This window comes from Callorhinus ursinus, unplaced genomic scaffold, assembly GCF_003265705.2.
Source record: "Callorhinus ursinus isolate GAN/ISIS: 27379988/994484 unplaced genomic scaffold, GSC_fseal_2.0 scaffold4, whole genome shotgun sequence".
In the NCBI taxonomy this organism is placed as follows: Eukaryota; Metazoa; Chordata; class Mammalia; order Carnivora; family Otariidae; genus Callorhinus; species Callorhinus ursinus.
The window spans coordinates 86431550-86458003 of NW_027397066.1; the positions used below are offsets into that span (position 1 = coordinate 86431550).

The window sequence follows — 26454 nt, forward strand, 5'->3', positions numbered from 1 at the left end:
CAAACTGAGAACCACCTGTACTTCCATGAAGAACATCTGGAGAAAAAAATTAAAATGCCGTTTTTATCTGGATTATTTCCACCAAACCATAACATGAAGGGAAGGAAGCATATAATCAGCTGAGAATTTTTTTAAATTTTTAGATAAAAATCAGTTACATAAATGTAATACCATATCTCTTTGCTCATATTATTAAAAAAAAAAAACTAGGAAATGGTCACATGCTTGAAATTTTGTCCAGAGAGGATTAAAAAAAAAAAAAGGAAAAAAGAGCTCCCAATTCTATGGGACTTTACCAAAGGAAATGATGCAAACGCACAAAGCTCTCATTCCAATACTAGAGCTGCTGCACTCATAGAGCTAAATATGTGTACAACTGGCCTCTAAACAAAATCTGTGGGAAGCAAGAACATATGTTTCTAATGATAGCTTATAAACATTCACAAGAAACAGTTCCAATTCCATAACACGCACTGTATCTTCTGCATCACAAAGAGAGGCTCTAGCTCAGTGACTTAATAGTTTGAATAGTTTGTTTACTCAGATCCCTAAAAAGACTGTTTTTCACACAGCTCTACACATCTATGCTTAATAGCACACAGACGGAGGGGCAGTAACCCCGATTTTGTTGACCTTTCCTTCTCCATTACCCTTTTTTACCAATTCTACTCTTATCAACACCTGTACCAGTATATATTAATATCATGAAAAACAATGGCAGTGAACACACATCAAAATAGGTTATACCAAACAAAGTAATTCTACACAGAGGCCTATTTGTATTCTATGAGAAAAACTTCTTGGAAAAGAGCTGGTAGACTTTTTTTCCCAAAAATATAAATATTCATTGCCATTTCACAATAAACTTTATATGACCAGTAAAATAATAACCTTCCAGGTGCCTTGTACGTGGTAGAAATTCATATAGTTTTCTAATTTAATTTTAATTTGAAACATGTAACAAAGTGGCTAAATACTCCAGTTTTGGGTTGGAAAGACCATCAATGAAGCTACAGCTCCATCATGTAAAAGCTACCCTAGAGTACTTAAAGATGTGCCAGGTGCCTGGGTGGCTCAGTGGGTTAGGGTGTCTGCCTTTGGCTCAGGTCCTGATCTCAGGATCCTGGGACTGAAGCTCCCTGATCAGTGGGGAGTCTGTTTCTCCCTCCCCCTCTGCTCCCCACCCCTGCTTGTGCATGCACGCTCTCTCAAATAAATAAAATCTTAAAAAAAAAGAAAAGAAAAAGATGTGCCAATGTCCCCCAGAAATCTACCTCATAATCCTTTAATTTAAACTGTTTCCTTCAGCATTACCTTTGAAGATAATTTATTTAGGTGTTTCTACTTTAAAAGAAGGCTGAAAATAATGAATTAAAAATATTTCCTTGAACAACCAAAATTTAGAGATTGGTAAATGATCCCTAGGGTTTTTCCCATTACAGGATCATTCCTGCACCTCTGGAGATGAAGAAATTAAAGCTTCCAGAGATTACACGACGTTTCCAAGGTCAGTAACTTACACAGAGGGATTTTAGAATTTCGGCCTCCCCTACTCTTCACCACATCATAGGAATATGACTAAAACCTAAAAAGCACTGAAAGAGGTCAAGGTTTCAAAAAGAGGGAAAAGATTCCCAGTAATTTAATTCTATTCTTAATTATAGTACATTTCACTCAATTCATCCCTGTTCCTCAAACTACCTCCTCCCACACCCCATCCTTACACACCCATGCCTATCCCAATTAATGAAATCAAAGGAATGAAGATCAAAAAAAGCCATCTTTTTACTGGGACCTCTAATCTTAAGTATCTGCTGATGTGAAATTATTTAAGAGCAAATGGTCAGTACTCCCAGAAAGCAACACTGTCCAAGGCCATGGATACATTCGACTACTCCAGTACTCTTCATAGGGGTGGTGGAATGCAGTGAACAGCATGAGCTCTGGAGCCCAAATGGATTCCAGTGGCTCCCTGTATGACTTTAGACAAGTTACTAACCAACCCGCCCCCCCCCACAGCAGTGCCTTAGTTTCTTAATCTGGGGAAAAAAAGAAAAAAAAAGAGGGGGAGGACATTACCACAGTTTGCTTGAGCTTGTGTGAACATTAAACAGATACTCCAAAAGAAGCACTCAGCATAGTTACTAGACACACAGGAATTGCTGCAGAAATGTTAGAGTTTTGGGGATGACAATGGTGACACACAAGCCCTTTCTGTCCTAAACAGTACATGCACAGAAAAGCAAACTGAGCTCTAGTCCATCTGGTTATAAGGTTAACACAAATATCTTCCTTAAGATTTCTATGCTATTCTCTATTTCCCCCCCTAAATAACACTATTTAAACTGTGTTTTAGAAAGTACGGAAATCAAACACCATGTTAATTTGCTTATTTTTAAAATAATAATTATAGGGACACCAGATGTTCATTTAGCAAATGAAAATTTGAGCCAAACAGATTTGGTTTTCAAATGTTTATTACTGTCTTGAAAGACATAAAGGGAACTCTGTAGTTTTACTTTTTAAATTTCTCTAAATGTAAGTTGAAATTCTACGTATATCAAATACATATAAATTATGAGAATTCTAAGAAAAGTACAATGCCGGCCTTTGAAAAATTCCCAACCGCCTCATTTTAAATAAATCCCTTTTCACTCATGCGATTTATTCATCCCAGAATGTATCTACATCAATATACTTGTTCTGATTTCCATTTTTGTTTCCTAATTTTTCATTTTATAAAACAGTATCACTGCATAAGCAACATTTAAAAAGAGGACAAGAGACAATAGTTTTCATTTATTTAACACTCTGAAAATTGAAGTGGCTTCTGGGCCTAAATAACCTCCTATAATGTTATGTCACCTGACATAAGGTCCTTAGGCATCACTGGCAGGTCTGAAGAGGCTCAAACATCTGTCTGGAGAATATGTGAGGCTCTACATTATAGAAGGTGGTTAATTTAGCCAAAGGAGAAATTACACATGCCCTAGCATTTTAATCTTCTTAAAAAGCTCTGAACTTGGTTATTTCATAACCAAACGCTATTATCCCTAATGGCCAAGGCATTCTCTAGTAACAATTTCGGAGCCCTGGGAGTCTTATTAACTCTTTCAGGCCATTAAGGTACCATTAAGAGCATGAGAGCCTGGAACCTAATTACAGTGTATTAAATGGTCCTAGTGCTCCAGCCAAAGTGACCGATTTTCTATCAGGGAGTACAAAGAATTTGTTTTTAAATGTTATTTTAAGACTATTTTTAGATTTTCACAGCGGCTACTCCAGTTTCAGAAGGCAAAACTTCAAGATTTAAATAAGATTAAACTTAAAGGAATATAGCCAGCAACCACAGCTTCTAAGTGAAACATGTTCTCTGATGCAATGGCTAGTTTTAGTTTAGTCACGTCAAAGTTAAAAACTATAAATATTAAAACAGTCTATTGTATCAAAGTCTGCACATACATTCATTTGGATCAAAAAAGTTATTTTATAATAAAATAACCCTAAAACGTCCTTGCAGAATCATAATTAAATGAATTAATATAGCAAAAAATAATTTTAAAAATATATATGAAAATATGGAAGGACATGTTGTCTATAAATTAAAACAGACTTCTCTGCTTTCAAAAAATAAAAAATAGGTACTGATCATGTCAAAAAACAGCTTCTTTTTCTTAAGGTAGTGGAAATTAACAAGAGGGATTTATTTTTTAAATGCCTAACAATGAAAATGTGTAAAAAGTAATAAAAAATTCTCTATGAATTTCTGTATTACACACATCCTCAGAAAACTACAGAATTAAAAAAATTCCAGATAGCTACTCTTTCCTACATGGTTTTAACCTTTCCTTCTCTTGATCCATCTAATAAAAATGCCAAGAAGTATAGATAACAAATGTTTAAACTGTTATAAAATCACTTACTCCTCTATGATTAAAAATACCAATTCACACACACTAATTTATATTTTAAGTTACTGCATTATATATCAAAGTTAATTATTAAAGAGAAGGTGACCAAAAAAAGAAAAAAAAAAGACATTTCCAACATGTATGGACTCAGAATCAATCTCCCATGCATTTTCTGTAAAAAAAAAAATTGGGGAAATCCATACTGGCCAACAATGAAAATGGAAAACAAAAAAGAGGACATGAAAGAATCTAAGAAAAAACAGAACTCCTAACCCAGGGCAATGAAAAGAAACCCCATGATGGTCGCTGTGCAGCAAGCTGTTCTCTTGTATCCATACCTGGTCTTTTAATAAAAAGTATGATAAAGGAGGTAATATTCACATAAAGACTGTAACTGCTAGTTGTTGTTTTTCAATTTTCAGATTCAAGAGACCAAACATAAAAAACAGTTAAAGAACAGAATTTAAACATTATAAATTTAGACATACAGAGCTAACGTATAATTCAGAGAAGCTGGTCTGTGAAGGACAGAGAAATAACAGAAACTTCAATGCCCTGGTTCTATACTGGGCAACCACAAGTTACTGTTCAAAATTAATGAAGCAATAAATAGAGCTCAAAGTGTATTACTTAGAGTTATTAAGATAAAGATGAAATATGGTAACAAAATTTAAATGTTTAAGAAGTTAAATTCCTTTGGTTTTTCAAAGCAGCAACCTGAGTCAAAAGGGAAAAAAACAATAATTAAGAAGAGAGGTGTAAAATGCTTCGAGTAGAGAAGCAACCACTCAGAACTAAAAACAGAAGGAAGAAGAGATGAGAAGTCAGACGGGGTGAGAAGGGGGAAGGAGAATTTTACTTTTTATTTCATATACCTTTTTATTACACTTATGAGTATTTATTTCCAAGTATATGATTATTTTTATAATTAAAAATGCCATCCACAATCCTGTCGTCATGATTTTAAAAGGTACACATAATAAAATTTTTAAATGTTACCAAATGTGAGATTAAATATTGTTTTTATTTTTTTTAATTTTTTTAATTTTTTCTTAAAGATTTTATTTATTTGACAGAGATCATGACCTGAGCCGAAGGCAGACGCTTAACGACTGAGCCACCCAGGCACCCGAGATTAAATATTGTTAATTTTCAAAGATGTACAGTAGAGACAGAACAGCAATAAATTTTTAATATCTGTTGGCTAATATTTATTTAATCGTATGAATCCAAATATACATTTTTATCTTACTGTCATAAAATCATAGGTTGTTATAACAGGCAATTCATCTAACCTCAAAATCAAGAAATGATTCCTTTATTCTAAGGTCCCCTCCCCCTGCCAAGGTCTTAAGCTCCTCCTGAATTATATGTTAGGTACCTTTAGAAGATAGATTAATTATTATAAGAAAAACCTATTACAGAGTATAATTAAATTATACAAACTGATCTTCTAAAAAATTCCTACACAAATTTAGGAAGCTTTCAACCCCTGTAATTCCTGAACATCTCTCCGTTCTCATCCCCAATACCCCCCTTTAGTAGGTGCTAATGAAAACACAGACAATACCAGGCTAAGTAGTGAAGAAAAAAGTTAAGATTAAGAATGATTTCTGTCCATTAACATCTGTTTAAGCAGCAAGACAACAAGAACTCTTGTCTTTTGTTTGAAATAGTTGAGAGATCAGCTGGATGATGTTTGAGAGATACAGTAAATATAAATCAAAACTTGAGTTTAAATTAAAAATAAAGGCTCCTAGGTAGGGTCATCTAGTATTCCATGATTCAAAAAAAAAAATACTTATACTACAATTTTTTCAGCCTTTTACTTTGTACCTGTATCTATTTTTCCCTTGGGTCACTGTAAAATAAGAGAGAAAAGAAAACTCAATGAAGATATGTAGAATATATCACAATAATGTGAAGGTAAAAGGAATGAGAAGTAATAAAAGAAAACACCTCTAATTCTTAAAACTATAAAACCTACTTTACAAAATCTAGATATTTGAGAGTTATTACTTCAGGTACTTTCCAGAGTGAACAACATGCAAATATTCTTAAAGTAAATAATAATCCATTTTCCCTCTGTATACCTTACTCATTCAGGAAGTAAATACAAAAACAAAAGTCAGCATACCATTTCTGAGCAAAATATGCCAATAACACTCATCTAATCTTTTAATTTTAGGATTTTAAAAACGTATTATGAAGAAGCACTGTTGTATTTTTCATGATGAAGGTATGTGTTCCTTCTAGTGGAATGGAAAAAAGTCCCTTTTTTCTTTCAAAACAAGTTCTTGTTGTAATTATTCTAGTCTGATGTCACCTCAACCTAAATAAGCTTCAGAATTTCTGCGTGTCTTTTTGTACAAGCATACACCAAAAGAATTTAGAAGATGCCAAAGGGCAAAGTCATCTCCATTCAGGATACAAGCAGAATTAAAGTCCAAAGAGTTAAAATTTTTCATTCTAACCCTTAGGAAACTCAAGAAGGAGGTAAGGTACTTAGCCTTATGTAATCTGGTTTCAATCCTGCTAGTTACAAAAACCATATTACTATAATCAAGTATGAATTGCTCAGTACAGTACCGTAGGTGGACAATGGACTTTATAATCAGACAGAAATGAGTTCAAATCATGGGTCTACTATTTAATGGATGTGCAAACTTGGGCAAGTTATTTAAATCCTTGGAGCACCTTTTAGATTAATAATAATAATATGCACTAGAACAGCTACTAGTGCTTTGCATATGGTGAGAGTTTAAAATGTTAAATCACATCTCCAACAGGACTGGGCTAAAGAATAGTATATTCCACCTAATAAACAGTTTCTTTCAGGCTTGCAGCCTTTCCAGTTTAAAGGGGGAATCCCTTAGCAGAGTTTCATGACTTCAGTGTGTCACATCACAAATCGATTAGTTAGCGGATTTGTTTTGGCTGGCTGCGGCACCATTATATTATCAGTTCTCATCTGAGAGGCAGTTAACGCATTAAAAAAATTTTAACTGTGTATTTTACTCTCCTTACATACGTATATCTGAGAAATATGGTAATAAAGAAATCCAGGGTAAAATAATAAGCCAGACAAGAAATATACATGGGTATGGACTAGTGTCTCATATTTTAATTGTAGTTTTTATGCTTTAGTTTTGCCCCTGAGGTTACTTGTATTTCACCTTATCAGACCCTTTCTTTTCTCAATTACATGCAAGAATGGCATAAAATCTCTCTCTGGCTGTTGCATGTGCAAGAAAAGGTTTTAAATGCACATAAATTAAGAGAGGTTAACACATAAGTGTTAATGAGTTTCAGTCAATTCAGAAATGATATATCTTCCAGATAAGAACTGAGGTCTAGAGGGAACCAGGAACCTGAAAAAGAATGAAACTGAAAGAAAAAAGGTGAGATAAATAGGGGGGAAAACAGTCAAAGAATAATAATAGTAGTCATATTTTTAACACTCGCTATGTGACAGTCAGATGCTTTAAGTAAATCATCTCTTATTGTCAACAAGCTCACAAGTAGGTATAACTCTCTCCCTTTACAGGTGACCAAAGTGAAATTGAGAAAGGTTAAATGATCTACCCAAAGTCACTCAGGTAGGAAGTAGTACAGAACTCAAACTGAGGTCTGTCCAATTCCAAAGAAAGTCAACTCTTTATCATACGAAGCTATTTCTGGGACATCAAAATTTTGTCCAAGAACAGTTACCTTTCCCTCCGTTTTTGCAACACAGAACAAAAACTAGGTATAGAAACACCTTATGTCCTTGATGTACACTTCTCCCTTAGTCTTCTTCCTGTTACCCAAATGAACAAAAGAGAGATTTAAGGGAAAAAAAAAAAAGGGAAGGAAGGAAGGGGGAGGGAAGGGAGGGAAGGAATGGAAGGAATGGAGGGAATAGAGGGAAGGAGAAAGGAAACCCAAAGTATGTACTTTCTTAGTATAAAGTACCACCTATCTGTCTATATCCTTTTCTCTTTTTTGTTCTTCCCAGCAATATGACACAACTCAGACACAATCATAACGGACTGCCCTTTATATTCTGTGGATGGAGAGAGCATAACAAAATAAAACACATTAATTTAACTCCCAAATATACACATTGTATTTTAGATGAGCCCCTTTTAAATTCTAAGAATTTCAATGCCACACCGATTTACTTCTATTTCTGGAAAGTTACAGACTTACCCTGAAACTTTGAGGCTTCAGGATCATTCACATTGATAGCAATTATTTTCCAATCTGTTTCCCCCTGATCAATAAGAGCCAAAATTCCAAGGATCTTCACATGAATAACCTCTCCACAAGAAAGAACCTTTAAAGAGAAAAGAAATTCAGCATTTGCAAGGCCTTGGAGAAATTTACTCATACATCGTAAAAACCCATGTGAAAGATTAAAAGCACGATAGACTGAAATTCAATAAAGCTTTAATAATTAAAGATAATGTAAAAACAGTCATAAAGCCTTTTATGGTATTCCTTTTAGATTAAGTTCCTGGATCCCTTTTGGAAACTGAAGTTATTTATAGATCTTGCAATTTAATGTACTAGGCCTAAAAACTCATACTAAACAGAAAGTAAACCAATGTATATCACTGCACCGTATAAACCTCGCTTTTGCTGCTCAGGGATAAAAAAAGAGACCTGAGAATCCTTCTAAATTGCTTTTTTACAAACCACATTTATCAGTTACTAGTGAAAAAGTAAATTTTTAACATATTAGAATACAGCCTTAAGAAGATAATGAATGACAATGAAAGAATTAACATGTTAAAAATACAGATAAAACAGGTTTCACAAAATGCTTTAAAAAGATTTTAAAGGAAACCAAGAAATTGCATGATGTTGAAGCAGATGTTCCGTGTGTTGAAGAAAGTTTATTTCAGTGCTTCCCTCAAGTTGCCAATGACAAGTTTATAGGCATGCATTCTTTCTATATCCTTTTATTTTTAAAGGTTTGGTTTGCTCTACAAAATTTCACTGCAAGCTAAAATTTGAACACATGCTTCCGAACAAATTCCTTCATGACTCAAAATGCAGCCTTTACATTTGGAAAGCAAGGTATGCAAAGAAAGTCACTTTTATGTCTTGAAATTTGAGAAGAAAAAAAAAAAACCCAGATCTGAAACCATGAAGTCAAATAAATCCTTTCAGAACATTTGCAAAATGAATCTAAAATCTTAATATAAATCTATATGAATTTGTAATTAGTTACAACTAATTACACAAAAGATTAGTGTGACTTTATAAAGTAAACCGAAATCTCCCTTTTAGGGAAATATGCACAATTGTATTAGCCAGACTCACATGTTTAAGCTCTATTAAATACCCATCACTATATTAAACACCATGTATATAAAAAGAAAGAACCTGTTTTCAAAGGTTTCCAGTCTTACTGGGGAGACTTACACACCTCACGCCAGGAGATCCTTTATAAAACAAAAATGTTCAAATTTGAAGTTATCATATAATTACCAGTGTAAGGCTGGCCACACTGGTTAACTCAGTGATAAAGTAGATCACTGGTTCTCAACCAGATGCAATTTTGCCCTCTACAGACTATTTGTCAATGTCTGAAAACATTTTTGATTGTCAAAAATGAGGAGGTTTTACTAGCATCTAGTGGGAAGAGGCCAAGGATGCTGAACAGGACAGTCCCCTATAAGAGAATTATCCATCCAAAATGTCAACAGTTCCAATTGAGGACCCAGCAGAAGACTTTGGTAGCAGGGGTGTCTTATCAGAATTCCTAGGAATCATGTGTAGTTTTAAAAAGCACGTTGTAAATTTTATTATTATTCACAAAAATAATTTACTTTGAAACTTCATACAACATAAGAGCAGATTTGAGATATTTATGGTTACAAGGGCAAGCAGGAAGCATGTCTGGGGATTGTCAAGTTTCATCAGAATGATACTTGCTCTCTGATCTCATAAGCAACAGAAAGGGATTAGATAAACCACTGTCTTGCTATAATACCTTTAAAGACTGGAAAGGAAACTCTCAGGCAAACCAAAAACTCAGAATGAGATACTTAAGAACAAATGGTAAAATTCTTATGAACCTTCTACAATTCAATTTATTCTAAATCAGTTCAACAAATGTATGCAGAACACAGAGTGTGAGACATCAAGTGAGTAACAATATTCCCTCAAGGAATTTCAACAACCTTAAATTTCTATATATGTGGTTCTAACTCTATTACCAACTTCCAGGACTTTGCTCCCTTCCCTTTGTCCATTTACAACATAGTGTTCAAAGACGCTTTCTACTATTATGTTCCTTAGATGATTTAAGGACTCTTCGCACAGCCAGACACAAAAGAAAGGAGCACTGTACCAACAACAGCCAACCTGTTCTTTAGATGGTGATTAACACTGATTTCATATTTACTAAATGTTATTTCAGGTCTCATTAACTAAAGGAATAAACTGCACTGGCTGCAAGATAAAACTTATTTTCCCAGTTTCATTATAAACTATCAATCCACCCCCTCCAAGGAAATTAATGTGTCCATTAGAGTCTATCACTGAAAAATGAGTTGAGATTCTGAAACAATGTAGGTTTGCCTCAAAGGTTTTAGGCAGAATCAGCCTAGGGTTATTACCAACTTTTCTAGCTATTATGGAAAGTTTTCAAAAGATAGGATTTTTAAGTCATAAATATTATGAAGCTGAATTCTTTCTCCACCATTCCTAAAGGTGACATTAGGCAAATTACTTCATGCAATTATTTTAGAACTTGGTTTCTCAACAGTGAAATGGAGATTATATCACTTATTCCTTGAAGTACAGAGCAAAGGCTGTAACACATACATGAACTAGAACATAAGAGGTCTTCTATAGATATTACTATTCTTTTTCTCTCTGGGCTCTACCTATAGATATTACTATTCTTTTTCTCTCTGGGCTCTACATGTATTTATCAGCTCACACTTGTCAACTGCTAACTTCTCAGGGGCCTGGTATGAGCAGAACAGAACAGTGGTCTACAGCAAAAGTTCTGCGTTGATTCTGAATTTGAATGAGGTAAAACCAGCTGGACCCAATCCATACGAGGAAACCATGGAAAGTAAAACTGCTTAAAGCCTGTTATCCCGTGTTTCTACTGTAGTGTAACGAACTATGACAAACCTAAAGGCTTAAAACAGTGTAAATTTATTGTCTCACAGTTCCCACGGGTTAGAAGTCCAAGCACATCATGGCTAGATTCTCTGCTTACTAGCTTCTCTGTTTACAACCTAACAAGGCCAAAATCAAGGTGTTGCACAGGCTGGGATCTAATCTGAAGGTTCTAAAAATGAATCCACTTAAATTCAGTTCCTTGTAGTTGTAGGACTGAGGTCCCCACCAACTTGCTGGATGTCAACTAGGGACTGCTCTAGGCAGCTAGAAACCAACTGCATTCCTTCTCATATGCCCCCTTCTCCATCTTCAAGCCAGCAATGAAATATCAGTACTTCTCACACTCTGAACCTCTGAGTTCCTCTTCTTCCAGCAGCAAGAGAAAGTTCATTACTTTCAAGGGCTCATTTAATTACACTGGATCTGCACGGAAAATCCAGGATAATCCTTCTTTAAAGTAAACTGCTATATAAAATAATATAACCAAGGGAGTGACGTATTACCATATTCACAGATCCCAGGGATTAGGGCAAACATCTTTGAGAGGCCATTCTAGAAACCCTGCCTCCCATATCCAGTTCTCCCAAAAGAAATTAAAAAGGAAAAGCTACATTCAGGAAAACCTTTAACACTATACTAACTGTATAACAAAAAATAAAATGGAAAAAATGTCCAACAAAATCAAAATGTTTATATATTTACCCCAAGAAGAAGAAAACATGGAAAGATAAAAACTATATGACTGGGCGCCTGGGTGGCTCAGTCAGTTAAGCATCTGTCTTCGGCTCAGGTCATGATCCCAGGTTCCTGGGATCGAGCCCCGCATCAGGCTCCCTGCTCTGTAGGGAGCCTGCTTCTCCTTCTCTCTCTGCTGCTCCCCCTGCTTGTGTTTTGTCTCAGTCAAATAAATAATAAAATCTTAAAAAAAACAACAACTATATGATTTATTGGGATAGGATTGTGAGGGAAGGTTTATGCTTGATTTTATTTCCATAATATAACTACAATTTTCTTAAACAATAAAAAGTCCCAAATGTTGAAGAAATTTAGGTCAAAGATAAAAATAAAACTAGGCAAAAATAAAAAAACCTGTTCCCAAGGAAGAAAAATGAAGGGAGATCCAATTAGAGAAGAGCTGGACAAAGGCCCAACCCTCAAGCCAAACAATACTTAAGAATCAGAGAGAGGAGCTTGAAAAGAAACCAAGAAAGAAGCAGAATTAGAGCACAGCCGCGGTAGTATAATACGATCAAGGTCAAGGGAGGAGACTGTTTCAAGAAGGAAGAGTGAACAGTATAAAGTGCCACAATGAGTTCAAGTGGGACAAAGCCCAGGAAACAGGCCTGCTAGATCTGGCTAAAAGGAAGTTAGCAGGGACCTTTCTGAGAGCAGTTTCATGGAAATACTGGGGGCATGGAAACAATTTTGAAAGAGGTTTGACGATCACGTGGAAAGTAGGAGATGCAGATGAGTGTTGAAAACTCTTTTTATGAGTCTTCATGTGAAGGGGAAGAAGGCACAGCGGAGGCGGCCAATAAAGAAAGAGAAGTTGTGGATAAAGAACAGGGAAGGGGTGAGAAAACACTGTTACAGGTGGAAGCCCAGGTCTTACGTAAGAAAGACAGTTCTCACAGTAAGAGAAGAGAGGGAAAAAATAATGTTGCAAACACAGGTAGTTTGGTAGTCCAAAAAGAAAAGATGAGGGAGCTTTTACCCGCTGGTTCCTATGGGCTCGACAAAATTTAAAGACAAAATGTTCTGCTGTTAAGTTAGAACAAAGTGCAAGGAATTGAATGTCAACAGCGAACAACAAGTATTAGCAAGAAATGCAACAGGAAATAGAAAAATGGACCAAAAACACCAAGAATTCTATAAGTAGCAGCACCCTATGAAACTGCAAGTTTTGTCCTTCCCCAGTAGGTCTTGGCAAACCTGGAAGCAGACATAAAGACAAGAATCCGAGTTGGCTTTATTCAGTATTGAATTTCCTGTCTGGATAATGGGCAAGGAAGCTGAAGACAGGACTCAGCAAACTTTTTCTGTAAAAAGTCAGTCAGTAGTTACTTTAGACTTTGTGGATGGTATGGTCCCTGTTGCTACTCAACTTTGGGAGAGAAGCAGCCACAGACAATACATAAGTGAATGGGCATAACTGTGTTACTGATAGCAACAGGTGGTGCGCTACACTGCACTTGCCATGGGCTGCAGTTTGCCAACCCCTAGCCTAAGAGAAGGAAAGAAAGATACAAAAAGGGACTCCTACCAGAGGGAGCAATAGGCCAGACCTTGGGAGAGCTGAAGAGCTGGTGCCTTCTGAAGAGAACTGAGATTGTATGGCATGAACAAACTAGAACACATACTAGAATAACAGGTTCAAACAAACCTTTGAGCCTATTTCACAAATATCAACAGGATCATTATCTCCACAGCAGTCTGTGCTCTTATCTTTTTGATGGGGATCTTCCCAAGTCTAAAAAACAAAAAGGGAGGGGGAGGCAGAAATGTAGGTTAATGCTCACTATAATGTATCTCAGTCTTTCCACGTGATCACAGAAGTTTTATAGATAGTCATAATCCAAAGGGAAAATTCTCAGAAATTTCACAGGCTCCACACCAACATGCCAGTACAACCCTAAACATCTTAATAATTAAGACAGATTTATAGTATCTCCTCCCTCTGGTCTCTCATTTTTCTGTATAATCACATCTGAAAGTGGGCAGTATTTCCAAACATACTCTTCTTCCAAGTTGAGTCAGCATGTGAATCCATGCTCTCTTTTCAAGTCTCAGTTCAGAAGTTTCCACTGTCTGCGTCACTTCCACAGGCTGCCTAAACTGCTGCTTCCAACATTCACGGTAACAGCATCAGGTCTGGCTCTCTGTGTCTAAAACAATAACAACTTCTACTAGAAGAAACCTAGTTTTCCCTTCATAAGCTGAAGAACATGACAGAATCTATACCAAATAAAAGAAAAATCTATTTTTGTCTCATTTCATTCCATTTAAAAAACCCGCTACTTTGCCATCAAATCTCAAGACCTTCACAAAAGCATGAAAAGATGTCAACTCTTAAGTTTACTGAAAAGATTATACCCTGCTGGTTACAAAATATACACATGAGCATTTCTATAAATGAACAGCATACCAGGAATTTGTTATCAAATTTAAATATCCATATGGCACCATCCTTCCCAAAAAGCCTCATAATTACCTGATTCTAAATGGAACTGTAGAAGTTCCCTAAAATTATTTTCCTCAGATATACATTACAAGATGCACAGAGACTGCATCACCTCAAGACTGTTATGTAGAAATAATTTCAAATTATTCAAACCTGGTTCCTCTAATTTTATATTGATAATTTTAAAAGTATATTCTTGTTTACAGCTAAACCCTAGACAAACTCCAATAATTTCCTTCTGGTCCAAATTACAATATATTTAGGAATAAACTGAACCCCACCTTGAAAAAAAAAATCAGTAAATCTACATTTCACTACCTCAAATACTAATATTAATAATAAAATATAAGAAGAATAAACATAATTGTTAACTTTACATACTGGTTACAGGGGAGAGACACTTTCTAAGTGAAACACACAACCACACACACACACATACACATACCTATACCCCATGAGGAAGGTACCATTGTTGACCCCATTTTACAGACAAATAAACTGAAGTACACAGAATTTAAATTTGCCCAATGCTCACATTTTCTAAATGGTGGCAATGGGATGAGAACTCAAGGTATTCATCATTGTTATGATGCCCAAGTTTTGATAACGACAGCAACCGAATGGCAATTACTTTCAGATATAACCTTATTCTATCTCATGGTTCTCTTCTTTTAAATACCTTCTCTTACTCACAGAATCTCCTAAGTAGGCAGCCATTCACACAACAAATATTATTGAGTACCTACTCTGGGCCAGAAGTTAGGAACAGAGATGAACAGGAGACAGTCAACACTGTGGAGAATGTCAAGTTAGTAAATGGTACAGCATTTGTCATAAATGCTACAAAATTAATCTTGATGTGCTGGAGAAACCAAGATGGGACTGAGATAAGACTGAGATAAGAAAACCTAGAAGCAGAATCAGAAAATATCTGAGAGGTTCTTCCTTCCTGATACAAGAAGCCTCTCTTGAATTTCCCTTAACTTTACTCCCAACCTCAGAAGGGGACAAATGTGTTAGCTAAAGTCACTCTGACCTAAAGGGAGATGCCTAGACTGTAGTTCTACCTCCATCACAAACTACCTTGGCCAAAACACCCAGATCTCAGTTTCCTCACCCATTAAAAAAAATGGCCTATATAAGACAATTGCTAGATATGTCCCAGCCCTGAGTTCTAAGACTGTTAGTGGTCATTCATCATCCACGTGAATACTACCAATGAAAAGGAGGCTTACAAATTCATGAGATAACTTAGTCCATTTTGATCAGCAGTATTTTAAGAAACTCCTTCCTTGAACTGAGGCAAAAACAGTCTTCATATAAGCCATACTTCATTTGGTTTTGGTGGGTATTTCTCATTTATTAATTGGTTGGTCTATATTCCTCTCAGAACTCCACTTTCAATATTATCTACCAATTTATTCCTCCTGTCAAGGAAGTAAGTACATAAGCGCAAAATTCTTAAGCTATACAATCTTGATACTTTTACGGCAAGTTCTTCATGATTTCCCTTACAGCAGAAACACCCGAATGGTTCTAGTTCCAGTCCTGCCTTTAATACTTTATGCACAGGCCTCCACTGTGATTACAAGAGATTCATGCTAAATGACTTCTAACTTAACTTGAAAATATAGTATAATTTTAAGCAAGCACCAGGAGAGGAAATCTTGACAAATTTAGAACTTTGATTACGCCCCCTTGTGGAGCTTTAACTGGATAGCTGGCCAGAGGAACAACTAAAAAAGCTCCATATCCACAAGAGGAAAATTCCAAATCTTAATATTTGCTTCACAAAAGTAAGAAAAAGATTAGCATTCAAAATTTAGAAATAACTTCTACAAGTAAGTAAGAAAAAGTGCAACCCAATACAAAATGGGCCAAAGACAGGAACAGGTAATTCAAAGAGGAAACATGAATAACTTATAAATATATGAAAAGATACCTAGTCTGATCAGAAAAATAAAAATTAAAACTATAATGAGACACTATGTCAAAAACCTAAAAATCTGATTAATGCCAAATACAGCTGACCCTCGAACAACTTGGGGTTAGGAGTACTGAACCCCTACACAGTTGAAAATCTGAGTGTAACTTTTGACTCCCCCAAAAACTTAACTACTAACAACCTACTGTTGACAGGAAGCCTTATCAATTACATGAACAGCACATATTTTGTATGCTACATGCATTTTATATTGTATTCTTAAAGTAAGCTAGAGAAAAGAAAATGTTATCAAGAAAATCATAAGGAAGAGAAAATACATTTACTGTACTGTACCGTAAAAATCTGTATATAACTGGATTCAAACCCATGCAGTTCAAACTCATGATCAAGGGTCAACTGTACTGGTGAGGATGTAAGGCACCTGGAACACTATATACTGCTGGCAGGAGTGTATATTGTTACAATTTCTTTTGTAAGCAATGTGGGCATACCTAGTAGAGTTAAAAAAAGTGTGTAGTTCACAATTAAGCAATCTGACTCATAGGTATATACCTACTAGTACATACCTATATATGCTATGTATAAAGAAAAACTTTAGCATGGACCCAGGAAAAGCATAAAAAAGAGAGAAACTATCAATAGAAATATAAATAATGTTAATCTCACACAAAGAATGGCTATAAAGCTATGAAAATAAATCAATCAGAATACACAGATTACTGATCTAGCCTAAAACAAATCTTTCTCATCCTTGTGCAGGTGTTTGAGATCATTGCCTTACAATCTACAAATATTAATCAACACATTTGTAATCACCATGCTCTGGTCCTTAGGTGAAAAAAAAAAAAACTGAATTGTACAGAGCTGTATACACAGGTGCTTCTTGAGAACTACTTCCTGATTAATCAGGATTCCTATAACCAAGTCAAGGGAATGAGGATCCACCTAGCCACTACCTATACTTTTAACAGATTCATGTGGAGCAAAAGCCACTGCCAGTCGTCTCACTATTAGCAGCTAGCATCAGTGCCAGCAGTGTCACCGTCGAGAAAACATCACTGAGAACTCATTATGGGGCTAAACACTGCTCGGATTATCTCATTCAATACTGACAAGAATCTTGTGGGGTAGGTGGTATGAAGATATAGATGTACAAACAGGCCTCAAGAGATTTAGTCACTGGTCCCAGGTTATAAAGCTAATAAGTGGTACTAAATGCTATGTGCGGTCAATGAACCAAATTTATAATGAAGTTCAAAATAAAAACACAACAGTATTACATTAAGACTGAAGAAATCTTAGGGGGAAGGCAGAAGGTTGGCAAAATGGATGAAGGGGAGGAGGAGGGACAGGCTTCCAGTTATGGAATGAGTAAGTCACAGGGATAAAAGCACAGCATAGGGAATATAGTCAATGGTACTGTAATAGTGTTGTATGGTAAGAGATGGTAGCTACACTTGTGTGAGTGTAGCATAAACTACAGAGTTGTCCAATCCCTACGTTGTGCAGCTGAAAGTAATATAACATTGTGTGTCAACTATACTTCAATTAAAAAAAATGTTGCATTACAAAAAATAATAAAAGATTAAAGAAATCTTAAATTTTGTGATTCTAGTCCTTTAACATTATCCAGTCCGTTAACATTAATGGGTCTTCTAAATATTCACTCAGAAAATATAACAGAGTAATCCACTATACAAGGAAATATAACCAGGGGGGAACAAAGAAAATTTTTGCTTAGGCCAAACCCAAACTTTGCAGAAGGCATTACTGCTAGGAAGGGAAAAGTTATTAAGGTTTAACAGTCTAGACAGCTAAAGATCTGAAATAATGACAGCACACTGACAAATCACGAGCTGAGGAAGAAAGACTGCTACTTAAGCAATCCTCTGCTGCTTAATGTTCTTCCAAGCACGGTTGGCTTGGTAACTGTTCTGAACAAATGTCCCTCTGTTACAGGACAAATCATAAGAAAACAGCAAAATCTAATACCCACACACACATATGAAACAAATGTAATACACACATGCATTCATTCCCCAAATATTTGTTAATCACCAACACCGTGCCAGGTACTAAGGTAGGCAGTTAGCTGGAAGACGTCAATGAACAATAAAGACAGAATCCCTGTCCTCCTGGAGTCTGCATTCTAGCTGGAAGAAATTAACAATAAACATAATAAGTAACTAAATCACAGAACACGTTAGAAGTTGGTAGGTTCTATAAAAAAGGGAAAAAAATAAAAGTAGGGAAGCAGGAGGCAGGGTTAAAATTCTAAAGGATTTTCAGGGCAGGCATCATGAAGAAGGTGATTTATGACCAAACATTTAAGGAGGTAAGCCATGTGCATTTCTGGCAAAACCTGTTCCAAGCTGGAGGACATATAAAGATGAAGACCTGCAGCCTGAGTGTACCTGGAGAACAAGAGTAATCGTGAGAAGGCCAGTGTGGGAGTGAGGGAGCAAAAGAAGGATGAGAAGCTGGAGATGAGATAAAAAATATAAACGGGACCAGGAGCTGGCTATCATTTTAACAGACTTATTCTGCCTTGATAGTGACAATGAAGCGAAAAGATATTAGGTACAATTATCCTTTCCCATAAACAACTGGCCTAATTTCAATTTTTCATGAACATTAAATCAGTTCACTTATTGTTTGGTAAATAACTTCTATGCAATCTACTGTATTCTTTTGCTTTAGACTAACACACACACTTTAAAAAGATGGTAAAGATTTCCGGTTAAAAATGGCAGAGAGACTACAGGTCTATTTCCTCCTCCTCACGTCCATTCTAGCCACACTGGTCTTTCCGTTACTCAAACACTAGGCCTACTTCCATCTCGGGACCTTCCCACTTCCTGTTTCTTGTTGGATTCCCCCAGAAGTGCATGGAACTTGTCCCCTCACTTCCTGAAGGTCTTCACTCAAATAACCCCTTCTCACAGAGGGCTTCTCCTTACCAAAATTGCAACATTCCCAATATATCCTAGTCCCATTCCCTGCTTTACTGTTCTCCAACACACTTACCACCATTTGACACACTACACACTTTATTACTCTTTTTTTTGTCGGTCACTCTGTCCAGAATAAAAGACCCAGAAGGATTTTTGTCATTCTTATCACTACTTTACCTCCAGTACTTACAACATTGCCTGGCAAACATCAGGCACTGATATAGTATGTACTGAAGGAACAGCTCTGTGATGCCTCAGTATAGAAACAAGGGAAATTAGAAACACTAAAGAAGTCACTGTGGTGGAAGGGAAGCAAGGAAAGACAATTGCTGTAAAAGGAGGCTAGAACAGGAAGCAGAGACCAGATTAGTCAGGGTTAAGGAGCCATGCTAAGAATATTATATTCTGAGGCGCCTGGGTGGCTCAGTCAGTTAAGCATCTGCCTTCGGCTCAGATCATGATCCCAGGGTCCTGGGATCGAGCCCCCCATCAGACTCCCTGTTCAGCGGGGAGTCTGTTTCTCCCTCTTCCCCACCCCCTGCTTGTGCGCTCTCTCTCTCAAATAAATAAATGAAATCTTTTTAAAAAAGGAATATTATATTTTATCCTTTTGACAATAGGAAACCACTTAAGAGGTTCTCATATGAGCAAAACATTAGTAGATTTAAGTTTTAAAATGCTATTTTGGATGCTAGATGGTTATTAAATTTCGGTAGGCAATAGTTCAGGATGCATTAAGAGACTGCTAGAGTCTACAGTAAAACTACTGTACCTAACAGACTACTGTAATAGTAGGTAGGGGCACCTTGAAAATTCAAACACATCCAGAGGAGTACAAAAATTTGTCAAGACTTTAGATAGAAAAACTACAAAAGCTCAGAATTAGTAGATGAATTAGTAAACTTATCATGCTCCATGGTAACCAGTGGTTTAGTTGTTGATAACCCCCTCTAAATTCCTTCAGAGGGAAGACCATATAATAAAAGTACCAGTAGCTATAATAATGTGATCACTATCCTCTTGGCACTCTTCTAAGATCACTGTGCAATAATTTAACTTCAACATGACCATATGCACTAGGTACTTTATCATCTCTATTTAACAGAGGAAGAAAGTGAGGCACAGAAGGACAAAGTAACTGACCCAAGGTCACATTACTAGTAAGTTCAATCTGCTCCAAAACCCACATTCTCAGTCACTTACTATGCTGCCTTGATCTTACGTATGTATATCATTTTTCTTTGCATATCCAACACCTATACACTGCCTAGCACAAAAATCCTTAATAAATGTTTCATGAAATAAACAAATATATGAACTTTAGTTTATCCCCTGCCTACTCTACTTTATACGTCGTTGTTTTTGTCTTACTCCAATCCAACTGCTTCTTCGGCCTTCCCCTCATCCATACATCCTCTCCTATGAACAATCCCCTAAGCTTAAAAAAATTGCTTTTTACCCTTTTACTGCTAGGTCAAACAGAATGTCTACTTAGGCACCTGGGGAGTCAGAACACCTGCCTTCATTATTTCAAAAGACATTCTCATTCTTAGTACATCATTTTAGAAGTGTTTGTTTTAACCAAGAATGTATCTATGTGGGTGGTCTAAATGCATCAAAGGCAGGCTGACCCCTTAGAAAACAATTTTCTTTCTTCTTTTCCTGTAAATATTTATTCTACATGGGCAGCTTTTTTTTTTTTTTTTTGAGTGGGATAAAGCCAGACTCCTTTTTCTCAGTTATTTCCCCAAAAGCATTTTGGAATTTCATGCAAAATATTAAAATTAATAAAATAAAATATAAAACTTAAATATCCAGATAGATGGTCTAATAGGATGTCTTTTATAATCATTAAAGACAGATGCTTCTCCATGTCTCCTAAACCTAGACTTTTGATTCTGCGTACTCTGAGTTTTTTTACTCACTAAATAATCTGGAAGGAGATTCCATTTCCCCGGGGTGAGGAAACATGAGAAGAAAACAAAAAGGGATAAGATAGGATGCTATCATACATGAATATATATAAAAACATAACTTGTCACATTCAAAGGAATGACTGAAGATAAAGCAGGTAAAACATTTTTCACTGACTCTTAACTGCCAAGCCCAGAAAAAGAAATGTGTTCAAATGCCAAATATAAGTATTCTATATGCCTAACTCCAAGAACTTGAGTACAGACATATATAGAGTTTGAAAAAAAATTTATTGCTACAATAAAACTCCACATTAAAAAATTTTAAATTTACCAATCTCTCAAACTGACATGCCCTCAGAACCAATTTAAATTCAAACAGTTCACAGGATTTACAAGGCAATATTTTAGAAGACAGAGAAGTTTTACCATTATAACAAAAATGTTACCTGTGGGAGGGCACCATAATTCCAGATATAACCCTTGTGAGGAAAGATATTCGCCACAAAGCGTAGCTTGCCATCCTTCGTATCTTGTTTAATGGGATTCAACGGCTCCTTCGTGGCAATCTAAGTAGGTCATGGAAAAAAGGGGAGAGGAGGATGAGCAATGATTAATCCTATATTCAAATTGTATATTTTAAATCTGTCTGCTATTATCGGGCTAAATATTTATGTTCCAACTTAGTGATCAAAGATACTTTAAGATAATAAAAAAATTTAAAAAAAAAGATACTTTAAGATAAATTAAGCTCTTATTTCTACTTTATAAGTACTGTGTAAGAAAAAATGTCTGAAAACATTGGATTATATATTTAGGCACTCTATTATATATGCACTCATTTCTAGCACAAATAACAGAATGACTGAAATGGCAAAAGGATAAAGATTAACCTACTTGCTTTTTGATACTAATTTGGGTGTCTTACCATCAATCTTATGATAATAAGTTTAACTTAAAGATTTTCACCGAGTCATTTCATTTCAGTTACCTTTCTATCAAATATACTCAGACTACCTTGCAAAAAAAAAAAAATCATCCCATAAAGTATAACTGAAGCCATTTTTGAATGAATAAACACTGCTTAAATTAGGTAGAATCTCACAGATTCTTGATTCTATTACCTGAGATAGAAAGTAGCCAGAATGCTGAAATATTCTGAAGGAAGACCAAAAAAAGAATCTATTTCTTTTACTTTTCCCTATTAAAATATTAACCAAAAAATGCTACTAGGACCTGGTGAAATTACTGGCAATTCTCTAAACATAAATCCTGAAAAACATACATCTATATAACAATCCTTAATTAAAATACTTGAGGGGTGTCTGGGGTAGCTCAGTCAGTTAAGTGCCCAGCTCCTGATTTCAGCTCAGGTCATGATCTCAGTATCCTGAGACTGAGCCCCACGAGGAGTCTGCTTGAGATTCTCTCCTCTCCCTCTGCCCTTCATCCCGCCTGCATGTGCTCTCTTGAGTGCATGTACGTGGGTGCTTGCATGTTCTCTCTCTCAAATAAATACATTAATAGGATCTTTTAAAAAAATAAAATACTTGAAATAATACTTGCCATCACACCCAAAGCTACAGAATAAGACTTAAATAACTAAAGAAACTAAGTGCCATAAATTAAATTTCACTCAGAACTATAAGGAATCTTACCTAACTGAAGATGGAACAATAAAATTCTGAAGAGCAAAAGGGAAGTTCCTGATAGGCTCATGTCTCAAGGAAAAGATAAAAAAAAAAAGGTAACCAGGGGAACAGCAGATGCCCTCAGATAGCACTTACAAATCAAGAGTTGGCCAGGAAAATGCTTTCATTTCTGGTAGAGTAAAATCTAAAGGACAGGTTAGTGCTTAGAAACTAAACTTGCCATCAGTCCCAAATAAATACGTTTCAATTATATCTGTGAACAAAATACATCTCAGAATCTGTTTAAATAAACCTTGAAAATGTTTGTTCTTTTCAAAGACAGAGGAGTCAAAGAAAATTAAATAAATATGTGTATAACAAACCAGAGAGACAAAAATGGAAAACATTCTTTTTTAAAGTGTAAATTCAGCCTTGAATAATATTGTGCTATTTGAGAATTAGATTCAAAGTTCACAAAAATGTTTTCAATTGTTTTTACCATAAAGAAGTTTGTCAACCATCCCAACTTCAAAATACTGCCAAGCAACTTGAAACAAAATTTTTATATCATTAATTATAATTTCCACTTGATAGTAAAAGAATATATCCATACCTCCATTTTAGCATTTGTCCACCGAGGTACCTCTACAACCATATTAAACAAATTCTGCAGTTAAAAAAAAACAAAACAAAACACAAAAAACAGGTAATTTTGAAAGTTTTACCTATTCTTTATCAGTTATCTCTTGTGCAAGAATGCTGCAGTTTCTTTCCCCACAAAAACGTGTGGAGACTACATCATACATCTGCATATGCCTTAAATTTCTTCGGAAAAATTAGAGAAGTTGTCTACACCACAGCAGGATTTAAGCCATCATGTCACATGAACACTACTGCACTGATAGAAGTTGCTATATTTCACCTTCGCAGTGTAGCAACAGAACTAGAATGGAGTCAGGGAACTTGTTTCAATTTTTATTTTCCAACTAAAACAGAAGTGAGAGACAGGGTCCATCATGTAAGCTAAAGTCTCATTTTTCCAACCTGTAAAGTAAGTGCAATAATCTGTCCTACTCACTTCACAAGGCTGTAATAAAGATCAATTATATAATTTAAATGAAAATACACAAAAAATTATGAAGTAAAATATTTTGAAAATCACAAAGCAATATTTAAAGACAAGTTATTATGATCATAATGTAAAATTAAGGCTTTTGGCATAGGTAAGTATCAAGTTTAAAAAGAGTCAGACTGATGCCTTTCTACACTTAGCTTATCTAGGATTTCTGATTCCCTAAAGTTACAAAAGGACCACTGCTTTTTTTTTTTTTTTATCATTTTTGAACTTTGCACAGTATTTAAAGCAAAAGAGACTCTAGGTCAATGGTAAGTAAAAATAATTGTCTACAGTACTTAGGAATACAAGTCTATAATTTCCTATAGTTTAGGCCTTACAAAGAGGAAGTCTCAAGGTTAAAGTTGACTTGCATGCCACTTGGATATCAGTAACTAACAACTTACCATAGGAAAGCAATGGTTTAAAACAGGGCTACACCAAGTGTGGCCAAGAACCAGAGCTAATCTGTAAGTCCATTGCTACTGGTTCACTTAGAAACATTTATAGCAATTTGACAGAGTCATTTTTAGGTCTGTTGAACCTTGAATTACACTTCCCTAATAATTCATTTTTATTGTATTTTTAAAAGTATCAGTTCACAACAGATCAGAAATAAACCAAAAAACTAATCCTTTAGCACAGATCATCTGAGAAAGCAGTGATTAAATATACTTATTCTCAATTGTGCTATGCATCAAAATCAACAGGAGAGCTTTGATCAATTAAAAAAAAAGGTTTCCTAGAGCCCACCTCCCACATACTTGAATTCAATAGTTTTAGGATGGAGCCAGGGCACTGCTTATTTTTAAAAGCTCTGTAAGCAATTTTAATATGCAGCCAGAGTTGCAAACCTCTGGCTTACAGCACTGCTAAACAATATCTGGGGGCTTGGTGAAACATGTACGCTATTAATTCAAAGAATGCCATTTACACAATTAAATATAAATATAAATTGAGCCACAAAAGTAATGATGGTTGTTTTCTAGTTAAGACTAAAGTTTACCAATGACAGAAAGGCATATCCATAATCAGATAAAGAACAAAGCCAAGAATGAGTTCTCAACAACTGCTCCTTAGAAGTATGTCTCATACCTATCTTAGCAACTTATACACAGTCTTGCTGTTATGTTTCATTTTCTATACTCCTCTATGAGGTACCCCAGCACCTGCTTAAATATGTCTCAGGTAGCTGTTAAAAAGAAAAACCTAAGTAAATGGCAGATGTTCACATAATTTATTCATCCCTGAAAGCCTGGCTATAAGAGAACAAATGCATACAGATGAATCCTCAGAGGTGACAGAGAAGACCAGGCTAGTCACAACTGTTTTACACAATGACACCTACCAAAACCACTCACAGAGACTTGAAATAGGCCAAAAGAACAAAAGATAAGGTTTGAATTCTAAGCCTGCAAACCATCTCTCCTTCATCACTTGTTCCTGATCTATGAAGAGCCAATCTCCAGCCTGCTTTTCTTCTCTCCAGCTAAAATGCATATTGCCTGTAATTTTTTAAAGCCAATGTTAGTCTTGTTCTCCTAAGATTACTGTTAATTATAAACCAGTAATGGTCTGCTGAAATTTACTGGAAAATCACAAAGATACGAGGGGACATATTTCAAGTAAGAAAGCTCAGTACGAGCAAGAACCATTTACCTCCTCCTTCAGGGGTTTTCTTTCTCTCCACTTTTCCCTTGTATTTTTATTGCAAAACCAAAAAGAAAAACTCATTAAGATATGAAAAAAGTCAGTAAATTTTATATATTTTGGGAAAAAATGGGAGGAAATCACCCTTCTTTCCTCTAACTCTTAAAAGATCAAATAAACTTTGGACAGCAAAGGCAACAAAAGCAAAAATAAACAAGCTAAACCATCAAACTAAAAACCTTCTGCACAGCAAAGGGAACAATTAACAACATAAAAAGGTAACCTATAAATGGGAAAAAATATTTTTAAGTCATATATCTGATACGGATAAATACCCAAAGCACAAAGAACTCATGCAACTCAATAGAAAAAAAAAAAATCTGATTAAGAAATGGGCAGGGGGGGGCCCCTGGGTGGCTCAGTCAGTTAAGTGACTGACTTGGTTTCCGTTCAGGTCATGATCTCAAGGGTCCTGAGATTGAGCCTGGCGGCAGGCTCTGCACTCAGCAGGGAGTCTGCTTGCGACTCTCTCCCTCCGCCCCTCCCACCATTTATGTGAGCACATGCATGCACATCCTCTTTCTCTCTCTCAAATTTTTTTTTTTTAAAGATTTTATTTATTTGACAGAGAGAGAGACAACGAGAGCAGGAATACAAGCAGGGGGAGTGGGAGAGGGAGAAGCAGGCTCCCCGCTGAGCAGGGAGCCCGATGTGGGGCTCGATCCCAGGACCCTGGGATCATGACCTGAGCTGAAGGCGGACGCTTAACGACTGAGCCACCCAGGCGCCCCTACAATAAGTAATCTTAAAAAAAAAATGGGTAGAGGAACTGTATGGATGGTTTTCCAAGAGACATAGTCAAAAGGTACATGAAAGGTGCTCAATATCACAATTACCAGTAAAATGCAAATCAAACCACAATGAGGTTATCACCTCACACCTGCTGGAATGGTTGTCATCATCAAAAGACAAGAAATAACAAGTGTTGGTGAGAATGTGAAAAAAGGGGAATGCTTGTGCATAGTTG

The 26454-nt window shown here is 35.8% G+C and overlaps 1 protein-coding gene across 5 annotated transcripts in view; it reads right to left on the reverse strand.

The window, feature by feature from the left end:
• Positions 1 to 26454, reverse strand: part of PPA2 (inorganic pyrophosphatase 2) — an 83366-nt gene that overhangs the window by 38179 nt on the left and 18733 nt on the right. For 4 of the 5 annotated variants that reach the window (XR_012378002.1, XM_025873578.2, XM_025873576.2 and 1 more), the window contains exons 4-7: positions 23277 to 23330; positions 21482 to 21601; positions 13423 to 13509; positions 8103 to 8229 (exon numbers count right to left, since the gene is read on the reverse strand). Coding sequence is in view for 4 of the 5 variants with exons in the window: in XM_025873578.2 (XP_025729363.1) it covers positions 8103 to 8229; positions 13423 to 13509; positions 21482 to 21601; positions 23277 to 23330 (388 nt within the window). In the remaining variant the exon portion in view is untranslated. The remainder of the gene's footprint in view (positions 1 to 8102; positions 8230 to 13422; positions 13510 to 21481; positions 21602 to 23276; positions 23331 to 26454) is intronic. The other variant, XM_073892073.1, reaches the window with a different exon arrangement.